Below are 15,318 nucleotides of genomic sequence, written 5' to 3'. Positions count from 1 at the left end.
CATAATTTTTAAATCCTGATAATTAATACAACCACACAGTTATTGAGTCACTAAATTTTAGGCAGTGTACTTTTCATCTAATAACTAATTTATCCCTTTTTATCATCCCAAGGATAAATGCTAATAGTATCTTCCTTTTACAAATAGAGAAAATAAGGATAAGAGAGTGACTGAGTTATTTATTCAAGTGTCAGAAATGAAATATCTATATAGACTATTATAGCAACTAATTCATATGAATAAAATAAAGTCTTAAGTCAAATGTTAAAAGGAAAGTTTAATAAATAAGGTTACACAGTTAAAATCTGCTCTATGCTAGAGCAGATTTCAAATGTAATACAATTTTGAGAACCAATTAACAAGGTAAAAATCAGCTAGAACCTATGATAACTAGAAAAAACAAAACAACTACTCTCGTTCTATTATGTAAGGCAGGAATGTGCTCAGTAAAATTAAGTGTCAATAAAGTAAAGACAAAATTGAACTTTTTTTTCTAAGCATAGGCACAATTAACCTGTGAAAATTCCTCATATTGGATGGTAATGAAGCACATAGCTTAGTGAAATTGAGGACATATCTGATTTACTATAATGGGATTTTCAGTTAGATCAAATCACACTTTGCATTAGTCATCTTGAGTCAGGGCGCATGTTGATTAGCAGAAAGGGTCATGAAAGAAAAAATTGTTTTTTTTTCCAGAGCCAGAAGAGTCATGATTTGAGGATATGACAATAGCAAATGTTATTATGCATGCATAGGAGGAAAAGTCAGGTAGATTTCTCAGTGGTGTGTCAATACACAGCTCTGTCCCAAATGCACTTCTACATACTACTTTGTCTAGTAAGTTGCAGTTTTGTACCTCCTTGGTTTTGAAAGGAGATAGGTATACACAGTAATTCTGATGTAATACAAAAATGGAAAAATCTTGTTGTTATGGTTGGAGATTTGTAGTGTGATTTACCAAATGGCAAAAAATGAGATGGGAAGCTGCAGGAATTCACCAAAAGAACAACCTGGTTTTGAAGGTGTCTACACTTGTTAGTAGACACCTGATTTGGTCTTTTATACCAAACTACTGCTTCCCAAATAATAGATGATAACAAATGTGCTCACTTTGAAGTGTTGGAGTTTCCCTCTTGTAAAATGAAAGTTTGAATCAGATGAACTCATAAGATTCTATGTTTATAATATCCTTTGATTTCTTATTTCCTGCATTTTTTAGAGTCTATAATAGGATGCTTTTAAAAATAAGTAGTGTTGAGATTCACTGTTCATGCAGCTCAGTGCTGAAAGCCTGCTCAAGGCTTCCGAATGTATGTTCCTGATGGGGGCCTCTTCTTCTCTTGGCAAGAGGGCATTCTTATTTTTTATTACTTTGGTTACATTTTTCAAACTTGAATGCACTGTCATAGTACCATGTTTTTCTTTTGACCAGTCCATGTTACTGGGTTTTCACTTATATTTATGTTTTACTGTTCTTATTATTTATATTATCCTGTTTCCTGCAGATCACGCTCTCACCAATGATATACTGAAGTTCATTAAAAATACCTGGTTAACTTTTCAACATTGTGTACAGTGCAAAGATTCTTGTGAAGAGAGTGGGCCCATCACCTACATAACAAAAAAAATTAAGAAATGTTATTTGGAATAGTGATATTTGCAAAAATCACACCATAAAGAATTCATGGATCACAGTTCATGCCTATGTGTATGGTTGTATGTGTGCATGTGTACGCATGTGTGTGCTATCAGGAATTGAATTCTTGTGTGTTAGGTAAGCCTTCTGCCAACTACACCCTAGTCCTTTTGTTTTTTAGATAAGGTCTCATTAACTGTACTTACCCTGGCATTGAACTAACAATCCTAAGTGTCTGCCTCCAGAGTAGATGGGATCACAGATATCAGTCACCATGCCAAGACAGTTCATGCCTTTTTAAAAATGATTAGCAAATTAAAGTTGTACAGGGGTTACATTGCAACATTTATATAAGTGCTAATACATCTTAATTATGTTTACCACTTCCATGTTTCTTCTTCTCTCCACCCTTGTTAGAACAATTTCAACAAGGTTTGTTGTTCTATTTTCATACATGAATATAAAATACTTTCACTATATTCCCCTACCTTCACCCTTTCCTTCTGCCCTCTTCTCTCCCACTAGTACCTACCACTGCACAGACTCTTTCTTACCTTCCTGTCCTTCATTTATTGAAAAAGAACATTTTTGTTAGTTCATGATAGTCATCTGGGGGGTTTTGCTGTGACATCTCCATATATACATGTATTATACCCCAAATTGATTCATCCCTTTCATTATTATCCCTTTTACCACACTCTCCTTCTTAGGGTGACTTCAACAGGTTTCAACGTTCCATATTCATACTTGTGTAGAAAATACAATAACCATATTCACCTTCTTTGCTTTGTTCATTTACCCTCTTCTTCCCACTAATGACCTTCCCCTAATATGACCTGTTTCACGTACCTGTTCTGTTCATTGTTTAGGTGTCCATCCATTGTTCAGTGGGAATTTTGCCTTGGTGTTTTACCTGTAGATACATGTCTTTTTTAACTAAATTTTTTGTTAAGTAAAACTTCAGTAGTAGAAACTAATTGTACTATAATTGTAAAATTAGGGGGTATTTTGCTTTTTGTTTTTTTATAGATCTGGATAATGTTGAAGGCATTGCTGTGGACTGGATTGGAAATAACCTTTACTGGACAAATGATGGTCATAGGAAAACCATTAATGTGGCCAGACTGGAAAAGGCATCTCAGAGTCGGAAAACTCTTTTAGAGGGAGAAATGTCCCATCCCAGAGGAATTGTGGTGGATCCAGTTAATGGGTATGTGATATTGCATCAGCTGTATGTAAGGAAATGATACTAAGTAAATTCTTTTTTTATATATTTAGTAGTGGTAAGTTGTTTTTAAATTCATTTAATAGGTGAATTCACATAGGAATTATATGATTGGAAACATTTATTCATTTAATGATTTCTTCTCCCAGACAATATACTAAATAAAAATGTCAAAATACATTGAACTGAAATGAACACACTATTTGTGTAGAGGATACATTACTTGATGCTGTAATTCTCTAATTTAGACAACTTGACATGAAGACAAATAATCAATTCAATCTGATTATGAGTTTTTAAGCTATTGAAATTTAATGTAATCAAAAATAGCAATAGTTTTTTTTTTTTTTTACATTTTCTGGGTTTCAGTTATTTTGTCAAGTAAGTTACTGTTACCCTATCTGTAATCTTTACAATAATTCCTTGAATCAGTTCCTATTCTCTCTTCCCCCTTTTTTATACAGGAGAAAATTATCATTGCTCTGTAAAACACCTTTCCATTACTAAACAATAAGAGAGATTTTTAAACCCACGCAGTTAGTCTGTATACAAGATTTTACTGTTACCTATTCTACTCCTTGCCTTTTATGAACCTAAAATGGTAACCTTGTAGCATGGTCTGCTTGTTTAGGATGAAATAGTTCTTGGAGTTCTTAATAACAGATTTTCCTTTGATTTTTATTCAGCACTATTACCTGAAAATAAAACAGTATTTAGAGAAATTCAAAGAAATGTGAAAATTCTGGGTAGAAAATTCAAAAATGAATGGATGAATGGATCACATATTTTCTATGCACACTTTTGTATGTGTTTTTCCTTCCATGTGATGGAGAATAACAATCAAGTTGACAGGTTGGAGACAAACCCATAGAAATTATAAAAATAGCACCAAATGGATATTCTTCATAGCTTCATGCACACATAAAAACATTTGACTGAATATTAGGCATGTGGATTCCTTATAAACTGAGATCACTGAAATGTACTTCCTTGAATTATTTGTGTTGAGACAATGCAAAATGCACCAACTTGGTTCTTCCTAGGCACTTTATGAGCACCCCATATATGTTTCCACAGAGCATCATTATAATAAAGTAATTTCAGTGATTTTATGTTTGGATTCTATAATTACCTGTTCTGTTCCTAGACTTTTAAGCCAAGTCATATATCTGACCTTTAAATCAAGATAACTTTAATTTTAGGAGAAAATATTATTTCACACTGTCAAGAACTACTTCAAGCAAGAAGTTTCAAATATGTTTTAAAGCAGCATCTTCCTTCCAGTATTCTGTTAAAAAAATGTTTTACGATAGAGTTAAAGGGACTTTGTTGACCTCAAAAAAAATGACATGGAAGTCATAGGAGGAAATTTAGAGACCACTAGTTCCACCTTTCAGAAACCCCATCAACACTCTCTAGTAGGGTTATATTCAACTTAGATTTGAAACCTACAGCATCTATATTGTTCATTATATATGGAGACAGTTCTGATTGATAGATCTTTCTTTTCATTAAGGCAATATGTATATCTCCACAGGTCTGTCTAGCAAATAACCTGATAATTGCCTTTACACAATTTCTCAGATGTAATACTACCATTATGTACCAATGTGATCAACAACAACAAAATAACCCACATGTATGTAAATGTATGTGAATGGATGTTAATATATACTTAAGCACACACACACATTTTTCCTAACAATATATTGCATTAAGTATACAGTGGCTTACAAAATAAGAGCAGCCTTAACTTTAGGGAATACCCTGTTGTCATATGGAAGGTGTGTGTGAGGGAGATATAACAATAAACAAGTACCAAATGAGCAATAAATAAATAAGTACCCAATGTAATTTCAATAGACCAAAGTGAAGGAGGATGACAATCATATCACTGATTGAGAACATCAGTAGAAATATATTTAAATAGGTTTTCTGGGAAAACTTCTCAAAGGAGTCATCATTTAAGCTGAGGGTCAATTGTAGAGAAGGGACCAGCCATGGAGAAGGGAGAATGCTATTTCAGAACAGGAAAATGACACATTTGAAGATCATAAAGTAGGCAAAATCTGAGATGTTATAGGAACTAAAAAGGAGACCATGGGGGTAGATTATGGACAGGAAAGGGGAAAAGTGACTGAAGATGAAATTGGAAGAGAAAGCCATGCCTTGCAAGCCATAAAGAGAGCTTTGTATTTTCACCTCAGAGTAGGGTTAAAAAAAGGTAAGTGACAGAATCAAATTTACATTTTTAATTGTTTATTCATTTATTCATATATGTATACGTGGTTTGAGCCATCTCTTCTCCCTGCCCCCCCCGCCCCCCTCCTTGCCACTCCCCTCATTTCCAGGCAAAATCTGTGCTGCCCTGTTGTCCAATTTTGTTGAAGAGAAAACATAAGAGACAATAAGAAAGACAAAGCATTTTTGCTAGTTGAGATAAGGATAGTTATACAGAGAGATTCCTAGCATTGCTTCCACGCACATGTGTATTACAACCTGAACTGATTCATCTCTACCAGACCTCTTCACCACTTCCTTGTCCCCTTCCCATAGTGGCCTCTGTCAGTTTAAGATTACTTTATTCACTCCTCTACAGTGTGCAAATCAAACACTTTCAAGTTTTAGGTTTCTTTCCCTTTCCCTGTTCCTCCTGTATACGTTCTCCCCTTAGCTTGTGACCCATGTCCAATAATATTACTGCATTTGTTTTAGATCTATAATTTACATTTTAATAAGACTAATCTCACTTATCTGTGGAAAATGGGATAGAAAGCAGTAGAAGTAGAATGGAACTGTGTGAGTTTGTTTAAATAATTATTAAAAACATATAATAATAATAGAGGAAATACTTTAGGTCAGAAAACTCAATTCAAAATAACATATTGTAACTTTAAATGTTTTTAGGAAAAACTTAATTTGTTTATATTGTCTTTTTTTCTCTACCATAATATTTATTTGCAGCTGTATATTGGAATGAACTGATATCCTATTTACAATAATTACTCGTTTCAGATATATACTTAGCAAAAGTTCCATGAACAATTATAAAATCATTCAAACATCTATTAATTTATTTCTTTATTAAATATGTATTGGACTAACTACCATGTACATAAATGGAAATAAGTGAGACAGTGGTTGTCCTCAAGGAACTTACAATCCTGTGTGCATAGTAGACACATGTGCACACTGATAGGTAATCACAAAATAAAATAGAATGAAATTCAGAACAGAAAGTATATTAAGGGGCATAATAGCAGATGAAACTATAAAAATGAGCATATTTTTAATGTTGTGATAAGAATTTTGTAGTTATTCAGCTGACAGAGTGATTAGAGGATCCTGAGGAAATACACATTTTAAAATTTATGATTCAGGGGAACAGTTCCTTATTATATAGTGTTTCTCTGTCAGAGAAACACTACAGATTTGAAGGAGACCCACAAGGAATGCTCTTTGAATTATAGGATTTGCAATAGGAACAGAAAAGCTGCTGTTGCAACAGGAATAGGATTGGCAGGCCACAACAATTTAGAAATGGGAATAAAGCCAGAGAAGGACTAGATTGTGATGACTGTTCCTCATGCGGGTAACTGCAGATGAAATCAATCCTTCCCAATAAGTTCACATTCCACAATTAATATAAGTAACTGAAACCTATCTCTTCAATCCTGACTCCTCAAAATATCTGGGTAAAATAGATCCAAAGCTGAGTACATACTTCCCCCAAATAAGATCTTTCTATATTCTTATCTCAATTAATAAGACTACACATCTCTAGTTAGCAGCTAGATAGTACAACAGCAATCAAATGAAGTATTTCAAAGGGAAATAAATTTATTTTACTTCCATGGCAGTTAAGCTTTTAGGGATATAAATATTTCTAGTATTTACCACTCAATAATGCAATTCTATTTGGGAACATGATTAATTCCAACAAAGCCAAGCTTGGTATTTCAGAGTGCAACTATGAATAAGTAGTAATCCCTTCCCTTACTTATTATAATTTTATTTGAATTATCACACATGCAATACCATTCACAATGATACAAGGAAAAATGCAATAAATACTACAAAAGAACTAAAAGAAACAGATTTTCTTTCCAGAAAGACTAGGGATAGACTTTATTAAGAATTTTTTTCTTGTAGTGCAAGGGATCAAACCCAGGACTAACTCCCCTGCCACTGAGCTACATACCCAGCCTAGAAAATAGAAGTAGGATTTTCTTGCTATATTACTGGAAGATAAGATTAACCTAATTTTTATTTAATGAATACCCATAGTCCCTTATAAAATTATTCATAATAGTTTCTGTATATTTTATAGGTTTTATTGTTATTTTGTATTTTTAAAAACTATTATACTTTGATATGGGTTGTAAAACTCTCTGAGCATACCTTTTAAACAGATATTTAAATGAGTAGGTGATCACACACTTATCTAGTCTTTACCGGATTGGGATCTCTACTTAGAAAAGATTATTTTTCTTAGATTTTATTTGAATAAAAATAATCTTAGATAATGAATCAATTCACAACAATTCTCTTTTCAAACATCAAAACAATAAGCAGTATGCTTACAAAATCCGGAGTTATTCTACGTGTGTGTGTGTGTGTGTGTGTGTGTGTGTGTGTGTGTATGTACACTTGTATATGTAGTTTGGGTTTGAGAATACTTTTCAGGGAGTGGAAAAGTATTGTCATGAGTAAAAGAAAAAGCTATGTGGAAAGACTTTTGCAATTTCAACAAGGTATAAATTGACAATAGTAATAAACCTGTATTAATTGAGGGTGTATAACATGGGAAAATGAAATGGAGATGAAAATAGTATAGTTTACTTTTTAATACTTGATTTATATAAATGGAATCAAATAATTATATGTAACACAGATTTAGAAAAAATATAAGTCCCTCTTGTTTATAGCAAAGTGGTCCCAATAATAAAACCTCATTAAAGAAATGCAGGCAGGTTGCTATGTTAGGTTCTAGAATTAATGAAATTCAGCAGTCTCAATATACTTTGTCAGGTCTCAAAAGGCGTATCAACATAATTGCAACCTGTAAAGATCACTTAAAAAGAGCTTAATGGGTATGAAATAATGAATGACATAGCATATCCTCAATTTTCCCAAATCTGCCAGTTTAAAACACTGTAGGATTCCTAGTTCTGGATACAGATTTTACTGAAATTACCTCAGAAATCCCTTATGGTCCACAAAATTTGAGAGGCAGGAGTTCTAATAAGAGCATTTCCAGGGTCAGCAGCTTAGCAAAGCTTTAAAGGTTTATAAAGTTGTATCTGAGGTGACTGAACTAGAACCTTGTTTTAATTAGTAACTGAGGAACTTTCACATGACCCCTAAACAACACATGTGGGTTTTATCCTTCTTTATGAAGGAATTGGAACATGAACTGGAAGCCTTCTCTCCCACTGTTACAGTTTACTCAAAATATTTGTTTTTAAAGTTGATGCTTTTGTTTGATACAGAGATTAAAGCTCACAATCTCAAGGTCAGTCAACCTGCTGTTATTAAACTTACGTGCAGCTAAAACATCTTTTGTGGGGCTTGGGGTAATAACAAGTGGCAATAAAGCACAGATAATTTGAATCAGGAAGACAAATTGGATCTGGCCAAACAAATCCAATATGACTGTGCCCTTTAGAACAAAGGCAATGCACTTGCCTGTCTTAAAAAATAATAATTTATTTAAAATTTTAAAAAGTCTGGAGTAGATAATTATGTATGTTGTGGATTCTCGTGTCACTCAGTCTGCTTTTTAATTATGTGATTATATATTTTGTGAAGTAGACAACATTTAAATAAATAACAATGCCTCAGAAAAATGATTTTCCAGACTTGATATCAACACCAAAGAACTAGACATTTGACACTTATATCAGGCTCATTAATGCACTGGGATAATTAGGTGTGATTGTGGTGGTAGAAGGTTCTCTGTAACGATTTTAAAAGGGCTGGTCCCGCCAAACAAATCATTTCTTCCCTTAGCATCACAGCTGCACCCTTGTTCCCACAGATAAGCATCTATTTAGAACATATCAGAATGTAATAGGTTTTATGCAACTGCCAAATATGAGGGAGTATCTATCTATATGGTGACTGGTTAAAATGACATGTTTGTGCTCCTGTTTTTAATGTCCTAGTTGGATGTATTGGACAGACTGGGAGGAAGATGAAATAGATGACAGCGTGGGAAGGATCGAGAAGGCTTGGATGGATGGCTTCAACCGACAGATTTTTGTAACTTCAAAGATGCTGTGGCCAAATGGTTTAACTCTGGACTTTCGCACCAACACATTATACTGGTGTGATGCCTATTATGATCATATCGAAAAAGTGTTTTTGAATGGAACTCACAGGAAGGTAAAAGACAAATGCTGCTGCTTTTACCCCACAGGCTTCTTCTTTCAGAATGCCTTGTTGTGTTGTGTTAAAAATACTTTGAAGTTTATTTTTACCCCTCTGAGGTGACTGCCAATAGTCTCTGTGGGGTGGCTAAAGGAGGCTGAGCATTAAGTGTTGCAGCTGGCACTTGCCTCTAGGAGACCAGGCCCTGCTCACTGTGGTATGTCAGGATTTGTGGGGTTTTTAACAGAAGCTCTCTGGATATCAGAGCTGTCTGAAATGCAGTTTTTCTACATTATTGATGAATTTTCTGTGATTTAGCAACCTGATTCTATTCAAATATGTTTGCTATTTGTAGGTGAGATTTAATGTATGCATTATAAGAAAGTAATTACATTGCATATGTTTGAATAAACAATTTTGTTTTACTAAAATTGTAATACATAACAGGAATGAACTGAACTTTAGGAATATTGGTATGTTAGTTACTGTTTTCTTTTGCAAGAACTATTGTAAAATGATTTAGAATGATACAATTAAATGTAAGACAGAGGGATAGTTGGCAAAACATCACCTGTTTATTTCATTTATTAATTACCTACCACACATAACACCATGAACTGACTTAAAATGTTAGTGAATGGAGAAATGTAATTTTAGAAATTGCCAAAATATTTCCTTTGGCATTACATTTCCTTCCCTTTTGGAATAGAAGAGTGCCAATTGAGTAAGCCTGTTCATTATGGATTCTGATTGAGAAATAAATAGTACTCTAGTCTATTGAAACTATTTCAGTCATCGGTTGACTCTAAGAGTGCTCTGAATATTTTTTCCTTATAGATAAGAAAGTTGGCATTACAACTTATGTCATATATATAACAGGTGCCAACTAACCATTTGTTATTCCTTTTAAGATATTAGTAGGTATATAATATATTAATGTTTTTCATGGTCAACACATTTAGCCTGAATTATGTTTCAAATATGACATGAAGAATTAAAAAGGGCAAAATTTGATTTTTGATTGCTTAATTATATAGATAACTTCAATTCTCTAATATTAAACTAAGTGAATAAAAATGCTTTCTTACATTGCACATCAGATAGTTTTATGAATGATCAAAGGTGAAAAAGCAGTATCCTTATTTGCAATATTATTTATTTCCCTTCTACAATCACATGTGAAATAGGGCTAGAATGTTTATTACATGATTCTTCCATTTAGGCAACAAAGAAATATAAGTGGAATATAAGTCAATCTATCAAGATAATAAAACTTTGAATTTGTTAGTGAGCCTCATCTACGTAGTACTGATAAATGTGACCATGTTTTAAAATAATTCTTTACCTTCTTTTTAATTAACTCTTAGATTTCTTTACATTTCATTGGCTCCGTTACCTAGAAGGATCCCTTTCTCTCCCATTGCCATTCAAACATTTTGTTTCATTTGACCATTTGATAGGCAATACTGTAGTGTGTGTATGTGTGTGTGTGTGTGTTCAGATTAGTTTCTATCTAAAAGTTTAGCAAAGTCATTTAATGTTTGAATTCTTGACCTATTAGCAGTGTGATTGCTGAAAAAATTTAAATGGATAAACAGTAAATGGTCTCCTTCAAACAGTATGCCATAAAAACAGAAAAATATGCTCACATTGTAAAAACCATTTCTCAAGTCTACTGGAAGAAAATATGAGTTAAGATATTAGTGAAATTGTATCTCATATGCTTATTTGAATATCGTTTCCTCTAGTTGTTTCTACAGGTCAGTTCCGATTTTTCACAATGTGCTTATATTTTACAGATTGTTTATAGCGGGAAAGAGTTGAACCATCCTTTTGGATTGTCACATCATGGGAATTATGTGTTCTGGACAGATTATATGAATGGCTCCATTTTTCAATTAGATTTGATAACAAGTGAGGTGACATTACTGAGACATGAAAGACCACCCCTGTTTGGGCTTCAGATCTATGATCCACGAAAGCAACAAGGTATTACAACTAAAATAAAATTACTTCTGAGTTTCACACGTAATAATACTTTACAGTAGTTTTAAAAGGCTTTATTTTGACATTGTTGCTAGTTTTATGATAAAAGATATCTAACTCACTTTAAAGTCAATCAAATCTTAGACACCATTACCACAAAAATGGATTCCTTACTGTTCTAAGTAGCCTGATTGAGTAACTCTGGGGATTCTGTTTGAGTAAAGTTCAAAGCTTTTTCCATACACTGCCATTTTGTGTCATCTTCACTGAAGTGTGCTGTTAGAAATTTTAAGCAAAAATAAAAGTCTCTGTCATCAAAAAGTACACAGTACTTTTCTTACTGTTTACAAGCAGTAAGAAAAACTTTAGTTTGAAAAGACTTAAAGAATGTTATGTGAAATGTGCATTAGGATATTTATCAGATTAGGTTCTGTGTATATTTAAACATGTAATTATTTTAGATGATTTAAAAGTATAACAATTTAACATAATATTCATGCCTTATTAAAATCAGATAATATTGTTATATGATTTATCTTCAAGATTTACTAATATTTATTATGCCACCACAATTAGCATGATTCATAGCTCAAATATTTAACAAAGAAAACAGTTTAGTTTCTAAAATCTACCACAAAGTATGTGGTAGGTTTTTTTTAGTCTAAATAGTCATATTTCTTTTTTATGAAGATGTCATGATAAAAATTTAATGAGCATACATTTCAATAAATTTATAATGAGTAAGTTATGCCTTCAGTTTTCTAGTGTTTATGTTGACAATAGAAAGTTATGTAGCAACAAGAGTTTTTGAAAATATTTCAACAACATTATTTATCTTAAAGCAAAATATCTCATTCCAGAGTTACATGTTTTTCCTAGTATATTTAAATTGTTTCATTGAGATACAAATGCAATTGTATGAAACAATAGAAATGCATAGAATGCTAAATATCAATAGTTAATACAACACTAAATTATCTTTAAGCAGAATGAAAATGAAAGTATTTGGGATAGCATAAGGTATGATTGTGCATAGGAAATGAAATATAGAGACAGTTGCAGGGCTAAATCAAAAAGTAAGATTTCCTGTTAAATTAACAAGAAGCTTGTTAAATTAATGCTAACCTTGCTTCTTTCCTATAGCACTGTTGTAACTTGTCTATATTGAAGTGGAGGCAAAACTATGAGTAGGAACTACTCTCATCTCCAGTAAGATTTTGTTTGCAGGATTCTTATTCCCTCAACCTTCCCAATCATTAGTTTCCATGGATGTCATCATAATAATCAATATATATATATATACATTTTCCATTTCCCTTTTCCTTAGAAATTGTTCCTTTTAAATGTCATTGATGAATTAAATAGATTCAACACAAGTTAAATGTGACACAGTCTCAATGAGTTTATAATTCTGAGAAAAGGGAAGATAAGAAGCATTTTATCTTTTCTTCAGATTGACACCATGCTGTTGGATCTTCTGAAACTTTTCCAGATTAAATGCATGATCATCTGGCTTCAGCATTCCATTTTGCTAGTCTTTATACAACTTTTGGAGTAAACACAGTATCCTGTGTCTCATCTAAATTACAGAATTGGATAGCAGTGCATTGAGTAGAACAAAGAAAATGCCTATAGGGTTTATGTGTTTCACATTAGATGCAGAGAACTTCACATTTGATAAAACACTGAACAGTCTTGACTACACAATCTTGGACTTTATAAGTCCAGAAGCTTAAGAAAACAGGATTCCTTCTTTCCACTATTAAAAACAACATCAGACAAAAGGGAAAAGTTAAGCAGTGCAATACTTTATGGTGGTCTGTATGTTCTGCCATTTGGCAGAACTATAAACTTTATTATCAAAAGTTAAATTATTGGGTCTAGAGACATTAATTAATGTAGACTTGTGACATGTTTTCATGTGTCATACATGTCCTAATTAATGTCTGTTGAAGTTGTAATATACTTTTAAAAAATCTTGTCTGAAGTGCAAAGTACATACATTGAGTACATGTGTACACTTATATAGAAAATGGCAAGCCCTCCATTTTGCTAAAATTGCCATATCAATTCACACACTTGGAGTTTGTACCTAACATCCAAACTATTGTTGCTGTCCTTCAAGTTGCTGACTAGACGTTTTACTCATTCAACCAGGCATTGGTAGACAATAATTCTACTTGTGATAGATACAAAATTGGGAGTAAAAGAAAAAGGTTTTAGCCCAGACAGCCCAATCTCTCGATAGATTTCAAAAGTTGTTGTTCATGTGCTTTCCTTACATATTTGAATTTATTTAAAGTACTTCCAAAGTAAATTAACCTAGAACTATGTAGTTTTTACTGTGTTTTCTCTCTTATGTTGATCTAACTTTGTTTTATTTTATGTAAATAAATTAAAGAACATGAATTTTAGAGTCAGAAAATCCTTATTTTTAAAATAAAATAATGATAATAATTTTCATTAAAATGATAATAATGAAATCACCTAGTCTTAAATAATTTTAGTAGCATCATTTCTTATTTTTAGACATTAGAAAAGTCATCTAGATCCTTAGATATTCATTAGTCTTGCTTGCAAATGAAATAAATTCAAACATAATTTTATTATAAAAATTAAATTAAATAAAAATATGTGTAATGCAATGAGCTCTGAGATTGATGCATTATGGATTTTTCATAATGTGACTATTAAAATATTAATAAGCCTTTCCATTTACATTTATGTATCTTTTTATCCCCATGTTTGAAAAGCAGTTACTTAATCATGATTTAGAGATATTTTATATTAGTTCGCAAGCTACCACAATTCAACTAACACTATCACATGAATTCTATCTGGAATACATTCCATAGTGAAATTCAAAAATATATTGGGACACTGTAGAATAAAAAGACTTAAGCACTTATGATGAGAGTTATGGAATTGTTCACATTAATTTAGATTGCAGATTTCTATCATAACAGTACAAATACTGATTCCTCTTTTTAAATATATGCTATTCACAGAGGGAATATTTTTCAAAGTTTGAATATTGGTGATTTATTTATAAATACAATTCATGTTCAATGAGAATATAAGTATGAACCATGTTATTGATTTAAAGAATCTGATATTTAATATACATTTTCATAAACAAAATATGCACTGATATATTATAGTCAGTAATCTCTTATTTCTTACAGTTTTAATTCATCATATTTTTCTGTACATATTTTTAATTAATTCTAATTTTCTAAAATGTGGTTGTTACCAAAATATTGAATATAGTTTACTACTGCACTCAATGTTCACAACACAGACAGAGCACCTTAGTGTCCTAGGAAGTACTGCATTTTTATCCTACATTCTTAGAATAAACACCACCATAGCTGGACGCGACTTACAACATTTCTGCATTTTCTGTTTAAAAAGCCTAAACTATCTTTAATTTTACCCTCTGAGATCAAAAATTGATGCTATAATTTGAATTGTTAGTTGTCTTAGCTTTCTAGTGTGTTTTATTTTTTGTAAACAGCAAATTAAATTTACTTCCCAGAATAATGAAAAGAAATGATAATATACTTTAGATCACTACTTCTGATCTGTGAGCACACAATGATAATTTATGGGAATGCATTGAATATTTATTACACACAGGACCAGTTTAGAGGGCTTTTTTCACCCCTCTCTTATTATTCTCACACAGCCATTATGCTGAGGACATCAGCATAATAAGCTAGTCTCTCACTGCAGTCACATTTTTGGCACTTGTACTTCAACTTCAATAAAATCTTAATAATTTTATTATCTTGTTGTATGGCCCCAAGTAATTAGAGCCTCTTTATTTTTAATATTAGAGTAAGATCTTCTGGTATTTACTTATTGATACTTTGAAAAATGCAGCATAGTTATAAGATGACCCTAATAATTGCACTGCCAACTGGATAGCCAGTGTCATAGAGTTCTTTGTAATATCAGTATAACTAAGTAAATACATCGTCTGTATAACTAAGTAAATACATTTTCTTAATTGCCTTTCCAATCTGTAGGAATAAATGATATCAAAGTTTGATTACCTAGCCTGGCACCTGTGGCTCACACCTGTAATTCTAGC

At 32.2% G+C, this 15,318-nt stretch overlaps 1 protein-coding gene and 1 long non-coding RNA gene across 7 annotated transcripts in view; one reads left to right on the top strand and one right to left on the bottom strand.

The window, feature by feature from the left end:
* The window catches only part of Lrp1b (LDL receptor related protein 1B), a 1,877,349-nt gene that overhangs the window by 1,125,074 nt on the left and 736,957 nt on the right, over window positions 1–15,318 (top strand). For all 6 annotated transcript variants that reach the window (XR_012447185.1, XM_074070662.1, XM_074070660.1 and 3 more), the window contains 3 exons: window positions 2,669–2,849; window positions 9,032–9,251; window positions 11,036–11,225. Coding sequence is in view for 5 of the 6 variants with exons in the window: in XM_074070662.1 (XP_073926763.1) it covers window positions 2,669–2,849; window positions 9,032–9,251; window positions 11,036–11,225 (591 nt within the window). In the remaining variant the exon portion in view is untranslated. The remainder of the gene's footprint in view (window positions 1–2,668; window positions 2,850–9,031; window positions 9,252–11,035; window positions 11,226–15,318) is intronic.
* LOC141422555 (uncharacterized) lies at window positions 240–8,135 on the bottom strand. Its single transcript, XR_012447186.1, has 4 exons — window positions 8,062–8,135; window positions 2,489–2,552; window positions 1,846–1,932; window positions 240–1,614 (listed from the first exon to the last, which is right to left on the bottom strand). It is a non-coding gene; the product is annotated as an uncharacterized lncRNA (long non-coding RNA).

Source organism: Castor canadensis, chromosome 4, assembly GCF_047511655.1.
Source record: "Castor canadensis chromosome 4, mCasCan1.hap1v2, whole genome shotgun sequence".
NCBI lineage: Eukaryota > Metazoa > Chordata > Mammalia > Rodentia > Castoridae > Castor > Castor canadensis.
The sequence above is the reverse complement of the archived record's forward strand: the minus strand, read 5'-3'. Positions and strand labels throughout refer to the sequence as shown.